The following is a 20,420-nucleotide window of genomic DNA, read 5'->3' on the forward strand; positions in this document are numbered from 1 at the left end:
CAGGAATCTGGATATTACAAACTTACCATATGGTAAACAGTCTTCTCTTTTGCCATGTTTGAATAGCTGTGCCTATAATTAAATTAGGGAAAACAGACATGAGAATACAGACATTCTAAAGCACAATACATCAAGCCTGTAGTTCGATACTCTTGCAATAACCCGTAGCGTTTACTCATTTAAATAGCATAAAAGGAAAAGAGTCTCAGGGTGCAGTTCTACTTCTTTCTAAGTGCAAGTCAAGGACTCTGCAAGCCCAGCCCTCCCCTCCCATCAGTGCAATCGCACAGGCAGCAACTCAGGGAGTTGCTCAACTCAGGTTTGAGAATAGAACAAAACAAAACAAAAAGCCCCTAGTTTCCAGCCAGCTCGGTTCTCGGAGTCATCCTGCTCAGTGCCGGTCACAAGGCTCAGTGCAGGTGCAGCCACAGACCAAACTCTCTCAAACAGCTTGTCACTTTGAAACTATAAAATCGAAGCAGAATTTGTAGAGCAGGAATAAAGGCCGAAGAATATGGGGTCCTGACAGTGAACGTCTCCAAGCTGAGCAAGACTTGTGAGATGACCCCACACATAGGACACCAACGCAGTAATTACAGCTGGGAAGCAGGACAGCCAGGAACTCACAGAATCGTAGAATCACAGAATAGTTTGGGTTGGAAAGGATCTTAAAGATCATCCAGCTCCAGTCCCCCTGCCACGGGCAGGGAGGGACACCTCCCAATAGATCAGGCTGCCCAAGGCCCCATCCAGCCTGGCTTTGAACACGTCCAGGGATGGGGCATCCAAAACTTTTCCGGGCAACCTGTTCCAGTGCCACTCTCATCGTGAAAATTCCTCCTTATGTCCAGCCTAAATCTGCCCCTCTCCAGTTTATACCCATAGCCTCTAGCTCTATCACTACGTGCCTTTGTAAACAGTCCCCCCTCAGCTTTCTTGTAGCCCCTTCAGGTACTGGAAGGACACTGTAAAGTCTCCTTGGAGCCTTCTATTCTCCAGGTTGAACAAGCCCAACTCTCTCAGCCTGTCCTCATATGGGAGGTGCTCCAGCCCTAAGATCACCCTTGTAGCCTCCTCTGGACCTATTCCAACAGTTCCATATCCTTCTTATGTTGAGGATTCCAGAACCAGACACAATACTCCAGATGAGGTCTCACAAGAGAGGAGTAGAGGGGCAGAACCACCTCCCTCGACCTGCTGGCCACGCTTCTTTTGATGCAGCCTGGGACTGGCCTTCTGGGCTGTGAGTGCACACTGCCAGTTCGTATCGAGCATCTCGTGAATCAGCACCCCCAAGTACTTCTCTGCAGGGCAGCTCTCAACCGCATCATCCCCCATCCTGTATTGCAACTATGGATTGCCCCGACCCAGGTGTAGGACCTTGCACTTGGCCTTGTTGAACCTCATGAGATTCACACAGACCCACTTCTCCAGCCTGTCCAGGTCCCTCTGGATGACATCCTGTCCCTCCGGTGTGGAAGTGAGCTCAGTTAGGAGCACCAACTGTGCTCAGATAGATGGGACATAGCACAGGCTCAGCTGCCGAGTGTTTCACCCTGCTTCTCCACAGCTTTTGAGAATTCCACATCAAACTAAACCAAACCAGCTACGGAAATCTGACTGCAAGTTGACTACAAATGTCCCTCCAACAGGTAAAATGTAACTGCTGTGCTGAGGGATTTACATTTGCAAAGAGACTACAAAATCATTTGACATACAATTAAACACCCCAGTAAGGTTAAGACCCAGCACTGTAGTGAGATGAATGGCCCATGGACACGTGACAAAAACATGCTTCACATTCAGAGTTTCCTCAGGTCATTCGGCATGTATCAAGCCTACTGCATTCAGTCACTTATTTTTCCTTGCTTTGCCATTCACTAAAAGAAAAATCTTCCTCACTACAAGTGCCTTGGCGTCTAACAAGAACAGACTTAAAAAACATGTGCTTTCTCACAAGTACCAAATACACACCTGCCTGCTGTGCTGCAAGTAGGGTTAGGAGCAGCAAAGGCCACTGAAACACCTTTAGGCTATGTACCCATTCGGTTTTGGTTTGTTAAAAAAAACGCATTTTAGGATCCTAAATTAGCACGTCTGATCAAGTCTACTACAAGCTATACAGTAGAAATTGATGATATATATATTTTTCAAGATTTTTCATCTTTTCACAAGTAACGGGTAGTTGGAAGGCATCCTTTAAAAGCTACATTTACAAAACAATTTTCTACAGAACTACTCCAGGCCCACAAAAAAAGTGCAGTGAAACAACGAAAGACAAATGGCACACATACAGCATAGATTTATCAATATACCACATCAGTATCCAAAAAACACTATTTCCCACTAATGCAACAATATTCTGCTGTATTAAAAAGCCTGAAGAAAAACGAAGACAGCCAAAAATCTACAAGTCTTTTCTATAATTAACAAACCTACAGCACCTCTAACATTTTTCTACCTCTTCAATGGAACACACAAAGCTCATTTATGTATGACTTTGTTCCCACGTTCCGCTTTAAAAACCTGTCCGATGGTTTCTCTATGATGTTACAAGCTTGCAGCAGATGCTAGGAGACACAGCTACATTTCCGCACTACCCACCTTCATAGTCACTTCTCCTTTAAGTATAGATGCCCAGTGAAGAGTCAATTCTGTTGTTAAGGCACACGCAGTTGCCTCCAAATCATCAGGATTGTATTCAAGCACACTCAAACAAAACCCAGCCTGACTGCTGAAGCAGTGATAACACAGAGAAACAGCTTTTTATTACAGCTTTGGGAGCGCTTTGAGACAAAAGTTGGATGCCCACCCTCACACCCCTCAGCGCACTGTCTGGGACTCCTGCACAGGTGGAACAGAACACATTACCTACTGTCTTCGGAATAAACACAGCTGAAAATGCCGAATATCTGAAAGGAACAAAGTTCTATTTGCACCCAGTGATGTACAGGTCAGACAGAACCTTCTATCAGATTACTGGTGTTTCAGCAACACCAGACATTTGCCAAACTGTTGAGCACTACTCTGCAGATATTCCACACAGCAGGAAATCCAGTGTCAAGGGGAAGGGGTGTAGAAATGTCACAAAAAGAAGTTTTCGTTACTTCTTTGTAAGTGAAAGCATGTAAAAAAAAGTATTTACAAGCCAAAATTTCCCAAATTTCTGAGCTTGTGAGATATATTTCCCAGGGGCAATAAAAGAACATTTTAACTGATGTTGGCCTAAAGCTCCTGCCTTGAAGGAACAAAAATATCCAAGGCACACAATTCCAAAAAATCTGATACAAACAAAATGATTAACAAGCTTGGTTTGCCACCTGCATAGACATTTCAGTGTCGGCTGTTAACAACGCTGCAAGGAAGGAGCCTGTCTGTTGGAGTATCCTTGCAATCACAGTTACGCCACAGCCTCTTCACTTTAATGAGGACACACAGCACACAACAACTTACCCAACCTGTTGAACTGTTGAGAAGTATGAGACTCCCTCTCTTATAAATAATTAAGCCACCTACAAATTAGAGACAATCAGTGGTGTGCAAGCAATGATGACTGTCAAGTCTGGTTTTGCTTTAGAAACAGCATGGTGCAAGGAAAACAAAACCTAGTTTCTTAGTAATCAGAGAAGAAACACACCATGCCTTCCAATTGTCTGCATAACTGACTTCAGGCCGACCTCCATGAGATGTATCAACCAGGTTCATCTTCAGGACACCTTCCCGAAGCTACACAAATCACCATTAGGGCAGCCTGGCTGTTCAGCAGCAAGCACATCTTCCTGCAGAGCAGGAGACACAGGTCTGGATCTCCCTTCTGGCTGTAACCAATCAAGCCAAAGGCTGGGAGGACGATTTTAGCCTCTGTTTGATGAGAAGAAATCTCCATCTCTTCCATTACTCTGGAGCACCCCCTAGTAGTCAGACACCTGCAGGTCCAGGGAAAGCTACCACCATCCCTGCCTCCAGGGTAGATGTAGGGAGGTAAACAAGGCGAGAGAGGACACACTGGCCGAAGAATGAGTATGCTTGAAAGTAGAGAGTATTCAAGGCATTATATGTGCATCTAATGGTAAAATACATTAGTTAAAGCCTAAAGTTACCACGTCTTCAACACAAACGGTGCTCCTTCTGTAAGTCTTGTCTTTGTCAGGGTACAGCAGCAGCATGGTAATTAACTTCAATACACAGCCCAGTTCAATGGGTGGCAAGAGGAGTTCATTTTTCATAAGATCTTAGTTACTTATCAGTTGAAAGCCTGCAAAGTTCAGACTAACCCACGGACAGCTGACAGAATCAGTCCTTTCCAACTTAGCAAGACTGTCTAAAATCAGACAAAAAAAAATTAGCAGCTTGAGACAGCACTATATTCTAATAGGTAACAAACAGCCTGATGGTAACAGCACTTCCAAAGGCTGAACCAACCACAGTACATCTGGTGAGAGGGGGAAAACGCTCACAAGTGTCAGATGAGGCCACTCCGTGCCATTCAGAATGAGATGAGATGAGATACAGCATTACCACAAAGGGGTGAGTGCCTGAGGATCTGCAGACACAAGATTTCTTTTCTTCTCCTCATACTAACACAGCTTTTTTTGCACCTTTATACCAAACCACTAAGCAACAGCACCTTTTTTTTTAAAAAAAAAAAAAAAAACACCAACAGACAATCCTAACATCGCTAATTCTTTCAGAATGCCAGAAATACAGAGACTTGGGAAACATTCTATTTGGAAATATTCTATTTTTGTGCCTCTGGGTCTGAAAGAAAAGAGTTAGAGAATTCTTTCTTCCCTGGAGCAAAATTTACATAAGCGTGTAGCTATTGCTAAATAACTCCTGCATTAGAGACAGCTCAGGGAAATGCCCTGTTCTTCAGCCTCTCAAGTTTCATCAGATCACTGTGTAGGGCGTTTTATTTTTTTAATTATTACTCACACTTGTATACTGAATCACTTATAAAACAAATAAGGTTTAATAAGTTTCAGTGCCCGAGGCTACCTCAACATGATGACATCTCCGTCACGCAAGAACTGGGAGTGCTACACCCTGCAGCAATAACTAAAAAGCTGTTCGATATAATGGTAGGTTTAAAAGCAAACCTCCAGACCAAGAGAATTTAAAATGCAGAGTCTTGAAACAGGTTAGAAGTTTCCTTCAAGTAAACAAATGCTATAAAAAAAAAAAGTAGCAATTCCTTATTAATCCAACATTTGTAATCCTTCAGATGCACTAAGTATCCAAGCACAAAAGTGAACCTAAGTCAATACTGCAAGGTGAGTTTCCATTAAAGAGTTTAGTTCTACAACCTGACTCTGAAACCCAGCCAGCCCGATTCCTGCTGGTGCCCACCTGCTGGAAGGTGGAATATCAGTGACAGCAGGTGGAAAGGGGAAAAGAAAAAAGCACCAGTGGAACTGAAACATGTAATGCAGGCTGCGTGTTAGAACATGAATCACGAAACAGAAGTACTTGTTCCACACAATGCTGAGCTGGATTAAAACAGCAGCACACATCACCCCGACCTACGGCCACGACGAGGCAGATCAAAGCGCAGTAACATCCAACTCCTCACTGCATACCCAACCTGCAGTTTCAGTTCATTGACATGCAAGAGTTTCATGTCTTTTTAAACAGTTTTGCCATGCCAATCTCCCTGCAAGCTGTTTCCTAAATGTGGACCAAATGCAGCACAGAATCACCACCCAACTGAACCCCCCCCACTACCCCCCGACAGGGGCAGCCCCAAGCGCATCTGAAGAGAAAAAGACTTTTTATCCCATCCTGGTGGGTTACATTCCCAAAAACCTGCCTTGTTGTCCTGACTGGAAACTGAAAAATAGTCTTTTTCTCCTGCTTCTACAAAGAGAACTGCCCAGGCAACTGAAGTTTAATTCTCAGAGTAACAAAGAGCTGCAGGAATCCAAGAATCCAAGGGTAGAGGATTCTGAAGTGTGTCAACACAGGTTCTTGTTGTCTCTGTGAGGATATGTTCTGCTTTACACACTTAGCAATTACTTAGGATGTTTCTGTATAGGCTGTTAGAATCTTGTACGTTTAAGAGCAAAGGTTTACTTCTTTTAAACAGCGCTTTCATTTTCAATTGATATTTCTGGTTTAACAACACGTTACTGCTACAAGCCTGTTACGAAATTCTTCCTATTAAACTCTTGAAATAAATATTTCCTATTCCACTTCTGCATGTCTGCGTACACACACACCTGCACACATATCATTCTGAACACTTCTATTCCCTAACGATGCCAGGGATTCATGCTTACAGGGTAGTAACTGAAATTAAAAATTGCAGACCAAAAAGAAAAGACAAGCAAAGGCTTTAAAAATTCGGTCTGCTCATACCTACCAAATAGAACAGGATTTATGAGCTGTAGGACACAAATAAAACTGGCCTGATAAACATCATCCCCACAGAGGAGGAAAAAAAATCACATAAATGCAGGAAGGCAGGCTTCTGCTCCAAGGTATATTGTATCACATTCCAGTTTCGATTTGACTTGTTGAGGATTCACCTGTTTCGCTTAGCATGCACTAATGAACAGGTGGATGGAGCCAAAGCCAAACTCAGAGGAATTATGACAGAACATGAATGTATTACACATCCTGCAGGTCTCATCACGTTCTGAAGATGGCAAACAGTCAGGTTGTCTTTCCAGATCTGACAATAAAATGATGAAACATCATTCTGTCTTTTGAAACATACTGCAATGCATACAAATAATGCTTCCTCCTGCCTAAACAGCCAGTCCTAAGTCATTCTAAATTTAGATCAGTTCTGTTATCTTTGGATTTGGAAGAGCTGCTAGAGGGAAAAAGAGGAAAAAAAAACCAAAAAACAGATACCCCACACTTGTTCCAGAACTTTGCTTTGATGCTCAGGCACACACTGCATGTGAGTCTTCACTGCAATTATTTAAAAAGAGCTGCAAATTTATGCAAATTACAGAAACTCATACAAACACCAGCAAATCCTTAAACCTATGCACAGGAGCACGTCACCCAACTTGGCCTGCGCTACTTCAGCTCCAGTCAGCAGTAAAAATGAGAAGGAACCACCCACACAATCTCCCTGATTCTACCAAAGTGTGTTAGGACATCAAAACTGCAACAGATACTAGAACTGTCATTCAGGTATTTCAAAACGCACACCTACACTTTTAAGGATGTAAAACTACAAGAAAGCTTTTATAAAAAGATATTTTTAGAATGTATAAGAGCAACGACACCACATAGTAGCAGTTTCATTTTACAGACTTTTTCCAGGTATAACACATGTATTTTAAATCCCAAACTAAGAACTCGGTTCCAAGTCATAAACTGCTGCTACTTCACCAGGTAAGGAGCATTAAGCAAAAAAACTGTACAGATTAGCTGACAAAAACACAGGAAACACTGCATTTTTTTCACAGCTCAAGGATGCTGTCTAACAGGTTTAGTGTGTCTTATTAAAACCACTGAGAATGATATTTTAGTTGAAGAACATCAAATACAAATTTCAAGAACCACTTGCACTTTGGTTACCAGTTCTGAAAAGTCTTGGAGAGACCACTACGATCTCAGAAGACCAACCTCTTCATTCTGTACAGTTCCAATTATTTCTTTTACTTCAAAGGTTTGATTCAAAGCAGCAAAATCCAACAAACAACCCAAACTGAATGAGGAAATGACTACTAATATACAAACAGATTTTTAAAAGCATTTTTGAGGTTATTTATTAGTACCTGTACTGATAACTTCACTGTCATTTGGCAATGACAAGAACACTTGAAGAAAATAGGATAGTCACATCTTCAAAACTGTCGTAGAGGAAATTCCAACTGTTTATCTTATCCTTTTTTAACAAACAGGAACTTTCCTGTGCATATGCTATTAAAGGTTTAACACAGCAGTATGTATGATAAATCTTTTAAAGGAAGAACCATTTTTACCAGGGCCTGGAGCATGCCATTAATAATGACAGTCCCCTCCATCGTCTGGGAGGATGATTTGGATAGCAACGAAAGTGTCCAGTCCAGGAAGTCTGCCATCCTTTTTTGCCTGACATCAGGGCGGACAATAAATCTGTCAGAGACAAAACCAAAACAAAACGCTTCAGTTACTGTCTGTAAGACTCTCAATGAAAAATATCTTTTCCTGCTGTCCCAGCTGATTGCAGCTCCTAAAAACAATTCTCCAATTTATATTTTCCTAAATTGCTGAGGCTGGGAACACTCCGAACCATACATTTAGTCCTTCAGTTTCAGAGCAAGGTTCTGACCCAGAATTTTACTCTCATTTCATACCAACCCATAAACTCGGACTTCAGAAACTTCTCATCTTAATTGTGAAGCATCAGACTTGCCAAAGGTCCCACATGAAAATTATTTCCATAAGAAGTAGTGAAAAGAGGAAACAAATACAAAGATTCTCCACCATTCCCACTGGGAACAGCAACTCTGTACACCTGAAGACTTCTGTAAATCTACAATTCATTGATACCACACTGATCAGCCAGGCCCGTACTGAGCAATCACCAGTGCTATACTGGCTTTTTCAGGTATAGGAAAAGGTCAAACACACTGGATGGGTCAAGAGATGCACTGTTACTGTCTTACAGAGGACAACAGAGGTTCATGACGGTGAATTCCCTAAACTAATATCCAATCACCATCAGTACCACTCAAGCTGCAGTCAGGGCACTGCTGCAGTCACCTGATTCCATGTTCTTAGCACCTAAAAACTAGGATTTTGTCGCACCAGAAATTCAGATGAAATTAAGAAACTTTGTTCTCAATGCAATCAAACAAAATAAGGTAGATGGGAAAGCTCACAAAGCACAATCCATCGAGCTTAAAGAAGGATACATGCAGAGCCTGCGTCTGTTAGTTCATACTCCAAAAAGTAAATGGGGAACAGCACCCAGAGCCACCTACCGGGGATTGCTACCTCCAGGGAACATGGAAAACAGCGAGCAGTTGTGCAATCTCCTGAACTGTGTCAGTCAGCACCTACTGTGTTCAGCGACGGGACAGGAAGAGTTTGGGGAGAGTTGGGGGTTGAAGGCAGCGGGGGGCTGTTTGGTAACAGAGCAGCAAGGACACGGCTTGGTTTTGCACAACAGCACAGGTAACAGAAGTCACCTGCGAAGCAGAGGAACTGGTTCCTGGATCCTTTCTGAGCCTCAAGGAGTTTAAATCATTTCTCCAAGGAGTGCCCTAACCTTCAGGCTGGAAGCAAGATAAGGATAAGTTTCATCTCCTCCTACTGCAACAGGGTCACTGAGCAGACAGAAAAGAGTATTCATGAAACAAACTCCAGCTCCTTTGCCCTATGAAAAGCAAATTACTTTGGAAAACAGGAAGTCTTAGATCCTAATGTTTCTAAACGTCACTTGAAATTCATGAACTCCCTAAAGCAGGAACCAGAACTCAGACTTCCACCCCCAGGACTTTCCTACTCACTGTGTTACAGTTACACTGCTGTATCTTATCACTCTGCCCATCCCAGGACGTTTGCATTCCTGCCTGCCAAACAGTCTAATTTCAAAAAGGCAAAACAGTGATTTCATCTCAGAACTACTATATCCATTCATGGAAGAGCTGTTTTAGGGTAAGAAAGCAGGGAATTCAAGGGCACCAAAAGGCCTTGGACCTGGGTCTTCTAATTCTTGGTAAAGCGGTTTAATCATTAGGCTATTTTGAAAATGGCATTTTCATAATAAAGTACATAATTATAAGTGCACTAAACAGCAATTTTGCTCCTACTGCACTCTTACACACCTTGATACAGCTGCTACTAGAACAAGTCCAATGCATTCTATCACCTTACTTGTTATGAATATTTTTTTTAATAAAAATTAATTCAGCCAATAAAAAGAGGTGACGAGAACAAGAGACAAGTGCTAATAACATGCCTGCATAGTACCCTGTATTGGGATGAAGGGACTTACAAAATCCTCCTGAAATCCGGGGCTGAGCACTGCACAAACACAAAGTTTTGCTGAACATAATGCTGTAATCAATCACAGCACTGAATATGTGCTTCCACTAGAAAATTATTTTTACAGATACCCTGGAGTGCAAATGAAGTGCAAATTCTATCAGTGTAGTGTGATGAAAGAATCCTTTTGAATTACTGTCATCCTTACTTGAGAAAGCTTCCAAATACTGGATGTACCTTCAGGACTCTACCAGTTTGTTGGGTATTTTTTCTGGACTTTTAGGAAATGAAGAAGATAAAGGGCACATTCAGGCACATAAGAATGCTCAAGCATAATTCATTCTACATCACACCTTCTCCTCAAATCCTCTGCTTCGGTCAACTTGTAACTGGCAGATCACCAATGCAGAGACATCAAAATCCTAGAAAAGGAACTTGCGATTATCACTTCTAAAATGATTGCAAAAACTAATTAGGATAAGGAGACAAACCCACATCCTGTCACATGGAAATAAAAAATAACAGACAAGATAATTTATTAAAGACTATTCCAAAAATTCATGCATTCATTTGAATTTTGCTCTGGAATATTTCAAAGTAAATAAGACAAGCACAGGACCAGTCACAGAGAACTGATTCTAGTATCAACTCTTCATGACTTTTCCACAGGACACTGTCAGTCCCAAAACAAAAAAAATGTTTGTCTTCACATTAAGAGCTGTAGCAGTAAAGTCACCAAATACAATTTTTTAAAGCACTGAGTCCCTTGACTGAAGTTCAGAATAAATTTGAAATTAGTACGTGGACAGTTATTTCCGAAAGAGACAGCAAGGATCTGCTCTAGTAAATATGCTACTTAAAATCTATTTTGACACAATCAATCACGCATATTTTGTGCTTCTTAACGTAGAGAAAAACATGAACAGATTTTATGGTTCAGGCCAGCTACCCACACCCACTATCCTTGGTTTGCCATGTTCACCCTACACAGCCTCTGCTCTCATAGACGCACAGGCAGAGCCCTCTAGTGCAGACAGGGTGTATGGTGCAGTATGGGATCAGCACGGAGGTGGCTGGGGCAAAAAGACAGGAAAATAAAAACCAAACGACAAACCGCGCTGACTAAAGTACTCTGCACTAGAATATATGGGAATATGTACTGGAAAAGAGATTCATGTGTATTAGCCCTCTTTATTGGCTTTATAATTTATTTTCATAAGCCTCACAACTGAAACCAACCTCCACCTGTAAGAGATACAGAAGTTCATCACCTCAAATTTATAAACAAACCTAGCACCAGTATTACTGAAGTGAGCAAAAAAATATCAGAACTGCACCTATGTGACAAACTGCTCCATGTCTGAACAACAACCGTGTAAAACAATGGCATATACGAAGTTCCATTATCCTACATCTGCTTCATTTGATGAATTATTTTACAACAACAAACTTAAGAAAACAGAAGTATTGTTTTCTGGATGAGAGAATGAAGAAAGTGACAAGAGGGATATTAAGAAAATAAATTCTAGCATTACTATTTTCTTTCACATAACCTAGGTACTCCTAGGAAACATCCAGCCGGTAATAGAAGACGCTAAGTCTCAGTTTGCCACACAACTCCGCAAAACTCAGCAGCAAATGCAGAGTAAGTGTATCCTTCTGAAACTCTACAGCACAAACCAGTCCCTAGAAGGCAGGTGGAACAGCAGCCTACTAGCAGCACTATTTGTGACAGTCTCCCTCAGGTCTGCAGCATTTCCAATAAGCAGCACAGTATCATATCGAATTCAAGCAATTTTAACATCCCACTTACAATTGGCAGCTTCCCACCCTCCCAGTGCTGTCAGTAGTAGCACATCAGACTGAAAACGGCAGGAGAAATGGAAGCTAGCTTTTTTCCTTTCTGCCAAGGAGCACAAAAGAGACTTACTTTGAAACCAGCACAGCAGCTGCATCTCGAGCCTTGTCACTGACAATCAGGTAACACTAAAGGTAAAAGAAAAATCAACGGTGAAAGAATTCGTACACGCAGCTTTAATAACTACCGAACAACTTTTTACACAAACGCACTAAATACTTACAACTACAAACATTATCACTATTACATATATCAAGCAATAGGATTACAAACGGAGCTTAAGATCATAAAAATTAACTTTCCCAATTAACAAACTATATCAGACAATAAAGCCTCCGTTCTGTGTCTTTGGCAGCAAGTTCACCTTCACTGAAACCTTCACTTACAGCTATATTTGGGCTACTACATGCCTATAAGCGATAATCCACTGAAGTGCTGCAACTGTTAACACCATAGTTCAGGTATTTGCGGGAAGAAGTCGATTTTTATTTTCATCTTAAAGGGATGACAGGTTGGCCATTTTCTTTTACGCCTAGTGAAACTTTATTATCTTTGCTGAAAATTCTTCGTGCAGTCAAAGCTTCCAGTGTTAAGCATCCTGATCGAACACTGCTCTCATACATAAATCATCAAATGTGGCTTTCAGAAAAAGCTGGCTAGGATTTTCAAATGCTAAAAGCAGTTAACAAAAATCAAAGGATTTTGCATTTTCAGGGAAAACAAGGACCATCTTGTCATCTGACACCAAAGCAGCAAAGAACATACTGAAGATACCAAAACTAAGAAGTTCTTTGCAGATTAGATACAGAAAATATAGGCTTGAATAATGTTCTGAAAATACAATAATTTACTACATATTGAAAGATTAAGCCTAAGAAAAATATCACAAGCTTGCGGTATTACCAGATGTATCACACTTACCTTTGCTATTTGAAGGATGCGATCCATTGTTGGCATACGAGCGTGCCCCTCCTCAGAACTAATATTGCCATCAAAACGGGCTAGATCAAACGGAATCAAGCAGATCATGGAGAGCCACAATAACAGCATATAACGAGTTTCCCAACTCTGGAAAAGAACAGTAAAACTAAATATGCACTCCATTTTCTGGAATACATTCCAACACAGTGCACGGAGCATAAAATATCCACTAGCTCCAAGGAACCTTCAAAGTCAGACAATGAAGAGAGAACTCCGAAACTAACTGCTCTGAAACACCAAAGGAGACATAATTACAGGAGATGCCAAACAGGAACACTTTAACAAAATCATTGGTCCTTCCCCTCCAAATCTGAAATCCAGACAAGCTTATTTCCTTCCCAAAGGAAAACTGCACATTGCCATTTCCCTGTTTTCTCCTTCTCACAGCACATTTGTGCCTCCAGACACAAATATGATAGAAATACATTCTCCTTCCTGATTTCTAATGTACTGTTTCCATGGGTTTACTCAAAGAACTTTAGATGTGTTTTGAGAGACAGACAGACAAGAGGGAACTTTTACAAGCACTAAAACCGTACAACTACATCAGTAACACCAGCCAAGTGGTCAGAAGCTAAAATGTTCATTCAATAATTATTTGTATCTAGAGCGGCAATATCATTACTGCCTTCATATCCAGGGTTTGGGTTTTTTTCTTATATTAGATCATAATTCACCTATCTTGATAAATCTTCTGGAATTTTTATTTTTCTTTATGCAGAATAAGAACATGAACTACAGTATATTGGGAGTTGGACTCGCTGATCCTTATAGGCCCCTTCCTTCTCGAGGCATTCCACAATTCTATTAACTTATTCCATGCTTAAAAATTCTTTGCTTAAACATTTTTTTCAAATCAGAACTCTTGTCCAGAACATTCCCAGCCAAATAAAACTTTAAATCAGGATACATAATGAAGTGGTGAATTTGAAAACATTGGTTTTCAAATCGCAAATAGGTAGAAAAAAAAAATTCTGAAATTGTGTTATTTTTCCATAGCCAGGAATACAATATCAAAGGTAAAAAATCCAAGCCATTTGGTCCATAGTTGTGCATTTTTCTCCAATCCTCACCTCCCTCCTTCCAAAAGAAAATGAGAAAAAAAGCACAAACACCAAAACGCACTTACAGATTTGAAGATACATATTTGGAAATAACAAGCATTTTAGGAAATCAAACAAAGAAAACTATCTTCTTCACTTCCTCATCAAAACAGAGGTTCTCCTACCAACCTCGAAAAGCTCAAAAGTTAAAAAAACAGCCTGTTCATGTTAAGAAATAGAAATAAATACATAAAACTGAAAATACTCCATTACCTATGATTTTACTTCTATGACTTCATCTAAATTAACAGGACTGTTAACAATATGCTTAGCACGAAGAGAATTTTTCAGCTACTCCTTTTAGAAATTCAGTATCTTTCATTGCCTTTCTAATTACTATCGTTCCAATTACTTTGATTACTTCCATAATAAATCGAGACATTCAGTGGACACCACACAGTGCACATGACTATTTTAAGACACTGTTTTCCAGATGTTTTTCCTTATATTGTTCACTAGCTTTTTCTGTGCAAGACATAAAAGTTAAACAAAAAGTACCACAAGTACCTCAGAGTCTTTTGGGTCCTGGTCTACAAGCATATCCAAAACTGGCTGCAGATCACCTACTTCATGAGGAAATAGTGGGAGGAAACGTTTGTACCCTCTTACCTACAAGAGAAAGTTTCAGAATTTAGTAAGCTCTCTGGCATCATCAAGTACAGAAGATTCAGGAGCTTTGAGTAGCTTCTTATAGATGATTCTCATGTAGTAAGAACAGAAAGGGTATGAATTAAGGCCTCAAACACCTCGAGATTTCTCAGTTTTTACAAACTACTTTAGAATTAATGGCATGATAATTCTTGAACTTTAAACCAAGGGACTTCTAGAGACTGCCTAGTCCAGCGCTCCTGGCAAAGCAGTCACCTCCAGCACGCTACAGGACCACATCCAGTAGGGCTTTTCAGTACCTACAAGGATGGAGACTCTGCACCCTCTGAGTAACCTACTCCAGCATTCAACTCTCACAGTCAAAACTTGGTTTTTTACGCTTAGATAGAAGCACAGCCCATCTCATTCTTCATCATACTTTGCTCTTCTTTTCAATATGATGACTCTCATTTAATATCACTGGGTGTGTCAATATCTGAAATTTTCGGTTTTGCATTCAGACCTTGTTGGTACTCTAGATCATTAAATACCATAAGCTGTCACGAAAACGATGAAAACCAGAACTAGCTTTTCACAGTACAGTTTAAAACATTTCACTGCATTATTTAGACAATCATTTTATTACTTTACTATTTTTGAAAATGTCAAATTTTTTACAGGTATTTAAACAACAAAGAAAATATTGAGAACTTACACACTTCGGTTACAGAATGTTAATTTGGGCGTTTTTTACCTTTGTAATGATGTAAAGAAATTTAAAAGCCAGGTGAACTAGTGGAGGAGGAGAAACATTTTCCCGCACTATATCCAACAATGAATTCATCATCCACTCTGATGAAAAGAAAGGAAAAAAAGTGAGATTCACATACGTAGCTTACAGTTTCTCATACTTCTAATAATAAAGGGGGAGATAGCGGTTGTATCGCAGAAGTAATATCAACCACAGCAATCTTGTAATGCAAATATGAACCTTCTAGCTTCACAAATTTTCATGTATGCAAGCAAAAAGCTAATTAAAGATGACATTCCTACCTAAGTGGCGATCCAACAGGTGAGGCTGCTCCTGGTACTTGTCCATTATACCTGAAAAGGAAGATATTTTTGATAAGCTCTTCAAATTAAAGGCCCTTACAAGAATTAATTGTGAGATCACACCTCCGATTCTAGACAGCTTTAAGTTAAGACTGCAATATTGTTGAGCTAAGTCCTTCCACCAGCTGCAAGCCAGGTCAAAAAGTAATCAAACTGCAGAAAAATAACTGTAAGAATAATAACAGTTACACTTCCACATAGTAATCGTTTACCTACACTGAATCATGAACGTCTTTCCAGAAGTCTCTGAAATCACTGTGGACAAATCCCACAGTCAGATGAAACACATAGTCACTCAGTTTGTTGTTGTCACTCACCGAGGAGCGCTTTGTGGCTCTCCTTTCCTAAGCACAACTTGCCAACACACCACTTCTGATGGGACGCTGCAAACAAGAGAACATAAACCCACCACAGACTGCTGCTGCTCCAGACGTGCTGGCCTTGCACCACACTCTTACCCACAGTAACTAGAGTGCTGTCTCATACCTTCCTGCCCCGATCACATCTTCTTCAGTAACGTACAGAATCCCGCTTACTTTCACACACTGCTTGTTTGTTAAGATGTCAAATTATTGATTGTCTTTAAAAACCACACACATGGACATCTCACAATCAAGAAGTACAGCAGCATGACACCCTATCTAACTCTGAGGCTAATACAGCCTTGGGGAAATTCTCCCTGGATGCCCTTGGGGTGAAACCCAGTGTATGTCCCTTCCCATGTCTGTAGCATATTTAAACATTAATGCCACCATTGAGAAACTGTACTAACAAAGGGTTCAGGCATGGCAAAATTCTTATCTCTTTCTTTGGAGCTACCTGGCTATGGCAGAAAAAACCCACACAATACGGACAGATACTTTGCAAGCAGATGTGTTTTTCACAGTTCTCAGAGCTAGCCTCTTATTTTGAAGTAGAACACAGGAAATCATTCTGTAAATAACAAAGAATCCTTGACGCATTTTAACCTGGACAAACACAAACTGCAGCTGTAACTATCTGTGATCCTCTAAACTTTCACATCACTTGCTTTCTCTTGCTACCAGTAATATGTTTTCTTCCTTGGAGGAACTGGCTTGAGGAAAGACAAACTGAAATCAAATATGGAAAAAAAACTAAGAACAACTTGCCACAGTTTTCAGAAACAAAAGCCTTTCAATACAAACCTAGAACCAACCACAGCTACAGAATGAAAGCTGGATTTCAGAAGAGATCATCAAGTGATCCAGGACTGCACTGGAGATTGCCTGGCTCATTTTAAATATCGCATCAGAAAACAGCTCTTTAATTAGAAAACTAAAGCATCTTCTTAACCCCTCCTTTTCTTGCATTTGTTTCTCTCAAACAATTTTGCTCTCTATCCCCCTTCTCCACTGAACTAACAAGACATATCTCAACTGCAACAGTGCTGTAGCTGACCAGAGGATGACACTGCACAATCACTTCCAAGACATCAGCCAGGCCAACAGTATCCTTGCAGTAAATTGTACAATTCCACTTAGATACTACAGTGCTGTCCCCTATCAAGAGGGAAGCCTGAGCTTCTAACCATCACTACCTTCCCACTATAATTACTGAAACCTTAAGCTGCGTACAAATAACAGAACTTGTGAATACAAAATATTCCATTACAACTCAAAGCAGAACAGCAAATCCCTTATCTTGCCAAACTGCTTTCTCAGATCATGGTCAAGCAATCTCTAAATCTTCCTCCAGAAGTGTAATTGCAGATCAAACTTTCTTCCAAATTTCTAATAGTTCTCATAAAAACGAGTACCACATTTTTGTGAATGCTTTGGAGATCTGTACTAAAATCCTCCATAACTGACTCTTACTGCATTATCATCACAAACTAAAGGCATTCCCTAAGCTTCATCTTTGTATCCCACACATTCAGCCTTTTGCCACATTTGGGATATTTTGCCAAAGAAAGATCAAATGATACCTTATACCCTGAATATTATAACCAAATATTGAGCAACACGTACAGTACCAATCAGTTTTAAGTACACTAACACTGCATTAACCAGGCAGTGATAGGCATGCAGAAAGTTCATAAATACAATTTAAATACACAGACAGTACATGTGTTATGAAAGACAGAGAGGCACAGCAAGAAGATCACCTGGAGGAGATGATGGCCTTCCAGGCACTGAGATTTTTTCAGTAATGGCTTTTCTATCCCATCAAAGTCAACACAGGACTGTGATACTGAACAATCAACACAAACACGAGTGTTCGTCTGCTTCCTGGACAGTTATGTGTTCAGCACCAACTTCCTCAGATGGAACAGTTAGTTAAGCCAATTGAGGACAGTTCTACTGAGTAATTTCTGCAGGGTCAGACTGACAAATTGTGTGGTTTCTGGTTTATTGCTTGCCTAGTTCGTTTCTTTTTAGTCAGACACTGGATCAACATTTTGACAGTAAGTTTTTTAAATGTTACTGGTTTTGCAAAAGTACTGCAAAACGTTAGTTTACTTACTTGGTTTTTAAATACTTTAAAGTTTTAATTAACCTTTGCGAATTAATATCAGATCCAATCCACAGATGTGCATTATAACAGGCTAATTACCTATGACACTGCTACAAGTATATATTTATACCACTTCTATGTTGAGCTGAGACCTAGAAACATAGAATCATTTAGTTGGAAAAAAACATTTTTTAGATCATGGAATCCTAAACCATCCCTGAGCACCTCGCCTGCCCATCTTTTAAACACCTCCAGGGATGGGGACTCCCCCACTGCCCTGGGCGGCCTCTGCCAGTGCATGAGAACCCTTTCGGTGAAGAAATTTTTCCTCACATCTAATCTGGACCTGCCTTGGCACAACTTGAGGCCATTTCCTCTCATCCTGTTGCTGGTTACCCGGGAGAAGAGTCCAGCACCATCCTCACTACAACCTCCTTTCTGGGAGCTGCAAAGAGCGATGGGGTCTCCCCTAGGCCTCCTCCAGACTGAACAGCCTCAGGTCCCTCAGCCACTCCTCAGAAGATTTGCTCTCCAGATCCCTCTCCAGCTTCGTTCCTCTTATTTGGATGCTCTCCAAGCCCTCAATGTCTTCCTTGTAGCGAGTGGTCCAAAACTGACCCCAGGATTCAAGGTGTAGCCTCACCAAAGCTGAAAACAGGGGAAAGACGACTAGTGGAATAGGTTTCAATATATGGCACAAAAGCTCAGTCATTAAAGTCAGATCCAAGCTGCCTCCATGCAGAAACAATCACACGATGTGCTTGGAGCCACCCGCCCTTTGCACTGCCTATGAAACATAGAAGTGAAAAAATAAAATTTCAAAGTTCAAAATGGATGTGCTTTTAACAAGTAATTAGGTACAAAATTGGTTTTATTTGACAAGACATAAGCTTTGACTGAATCACTGCCTGCATTTGAATAGGAAACTGGAGACTAATATGGGTCAGGATTCAGAGTTCTTATATCTCAGACCTCGGGTTTTATTTACAGTAGTTAAATCCTGTATGGTAGCAGAATGGAGCCTACAAGAAAGCTGGAGAAGGACTTTTTTCAAGGGAACGATGTGATAGGATGAGGGGGAGTGGCTTAAATTGGAAGGAGGAAGATTTATATTAGAAAGAAATTCTTCATGATTAGGGTGGTGAGGCCCTGGCCCAGGCTGCCCAGAGCAGTGGTGGGTGCCCCATCCCTGGAGGTGTTCAAGGCCGGGATGGATGGGGCTTGGAGCTCCTGATCCAGTGGGAGGTGTCCCTGCCCATGGCAGGAGACTGGAACTGGGTGGGCTTTGAGGTCCCTTCCAACCCGAACCATTCTATGATTCTATGTTTAAAACACAAGATGAGCAAAGAGTAATCTAAACTGCCTGCTGATGAAGTCCCAGCATTATCCCTAGCCCAGAATTCGAGTTTTAGTTCGGTTTTAGCAGCAGGGTTCTTTCAGCACCACATGCCCGCGCTCACCTAGGAACTTCTCCACGGCCATTTCTCGAGACACCAGGTCCCCGCAGACCGCACCCAGGCTCCCGAGGAGCGCCGCGACCTCCCGGCTCTCGCTGAAACTCTCCAGGACGCTTCTCGTGGTGCTGGGACCGAGCTCCTGGCCCCGGGCCTCCTCCGGCCCTGCTCCGTCCATGCTGCACCGTCACCGAGCCCGCGGTGCTGTGGGTGCTGCGGCAGAGCGGCGCTTCGATCCGAGGAACCCCGCCCCGTGCCCGTAAACCCCGCGGCCGCTCGCTGAGCCCACCCTGCGCGCGCCGCCGGGCGCACCTCCCGCCTACGGGGCGCCGCGCAGGACAAATGGCTGCAGGGACGGCTGCGCGCCGAAAGCGGACCTGCTGAGGGGTCGGTCCGAGGGGCGGGGCTCGAGGGCTGAGGGGCGGGTCCGAGGGGCGGGGCTCGAGGGCGGCGGGGCGGGCCCGAGGGGCGGGGCTCGAGGGCGGCGGGGTCGGTCCGAGGGGCGGGGCTCGAGGGCTGAGGGGCGGTACGTGGGCGGGGCTTTTGCGGCGGGCGGGGCTGCTCCTGGTGCTCTTTAGCGTTAGGGTTAGGGGTTAAAGGTTAGGGCCAGGGCTGTGGGGGCGTTATGGTTACAGTTTCAGGTTAGGATTAGGGCCACAAGGCTGGGGCAGGAGCCGCGGGCTGCTCTGCTGGGCATGAAGTGCCAGTTCCCGTGGTCACTTGGGCCCTGTGCTGGCCATAGCCGGAGCCACTGCTTTCTCTGCCCTCCCCTGGAAGCAGTGACCTCCCCTTGTGCTCCGTTCTTTCAGCTGCACGCCCGGTGCCAACCCCCGTGCCCTGGTTTTGGGCAGCCCCTCTTAGCCTGGATCCCCTCCCAGCAGCTTCCTTAGGAAGGTGTTCTGCTGTGTTTCCCAC

General features: G+C 42.1%; 1 protein-coding gene across 2 annotated transcripts in view; it reads right to left on the reverse strand.

The window, feature by feature from the left end:
* Positions 1–19,826, reverse strand: part of TBCD (tubulin folding cofactor D) — a 124,619-nt gene extending 104,793 nt beyond the window's left edge. Inside the window, exons 1-8 of one of the 2 annotated variants that reach the window (XM_054083264.1) lie at positions 19,512–19,825; positions 15,517–15,567; positions 15,218–15,315; positions 14,383–14,484; positions 12,713–12,859; positions 11,864–11,919; positions 7,944–8,076; positions 27–72 (exon numbers count right to left, since the gene is read on the reverse strand). In XM_054083264.1, the coding sequence (XP_053939239.1) occupies positions 27–72; positions 7,944–8,076; positions 11,864–11,919; positions 12,713–12,859; positions 14,383–14,484; positions 15,218–15,315; positions 15,517–15,567; positions 19,512–19,683 (805 nt within the window). In that variant the 5' untranslated portion in view covers positions 19,684–19,825. Of the gene's footprint in view, positions 1–26; positions 73–7,943; positions 8,077–11,863; positions 11,920–12,712; positions 12,860–14,382; positions 14,485–15,217; positions 15,316–15,516; positions 15,568–19,511 lie in introns of both variants that reach the window. The other variant, XM_054083263.1, reaches the window with a different exon arrangement.
* Positions 19,827–20,420: the final 594 nt, after the last annotated feature.

Source organism: Cuculus canorus, chromosome 18 (genome assembly GCF_017976375.1).
Source record: "Cuculus canorus isolate bCucCan1 chromosome 18, bCucCan1.pri, whole genome shotgun sequence".
Lineage (NCBI taxonomy): Eukaryota > Metazoa > Chordata > Aves > Cuculiformes > Cuculidae > Cuculus > Cuculus canorus.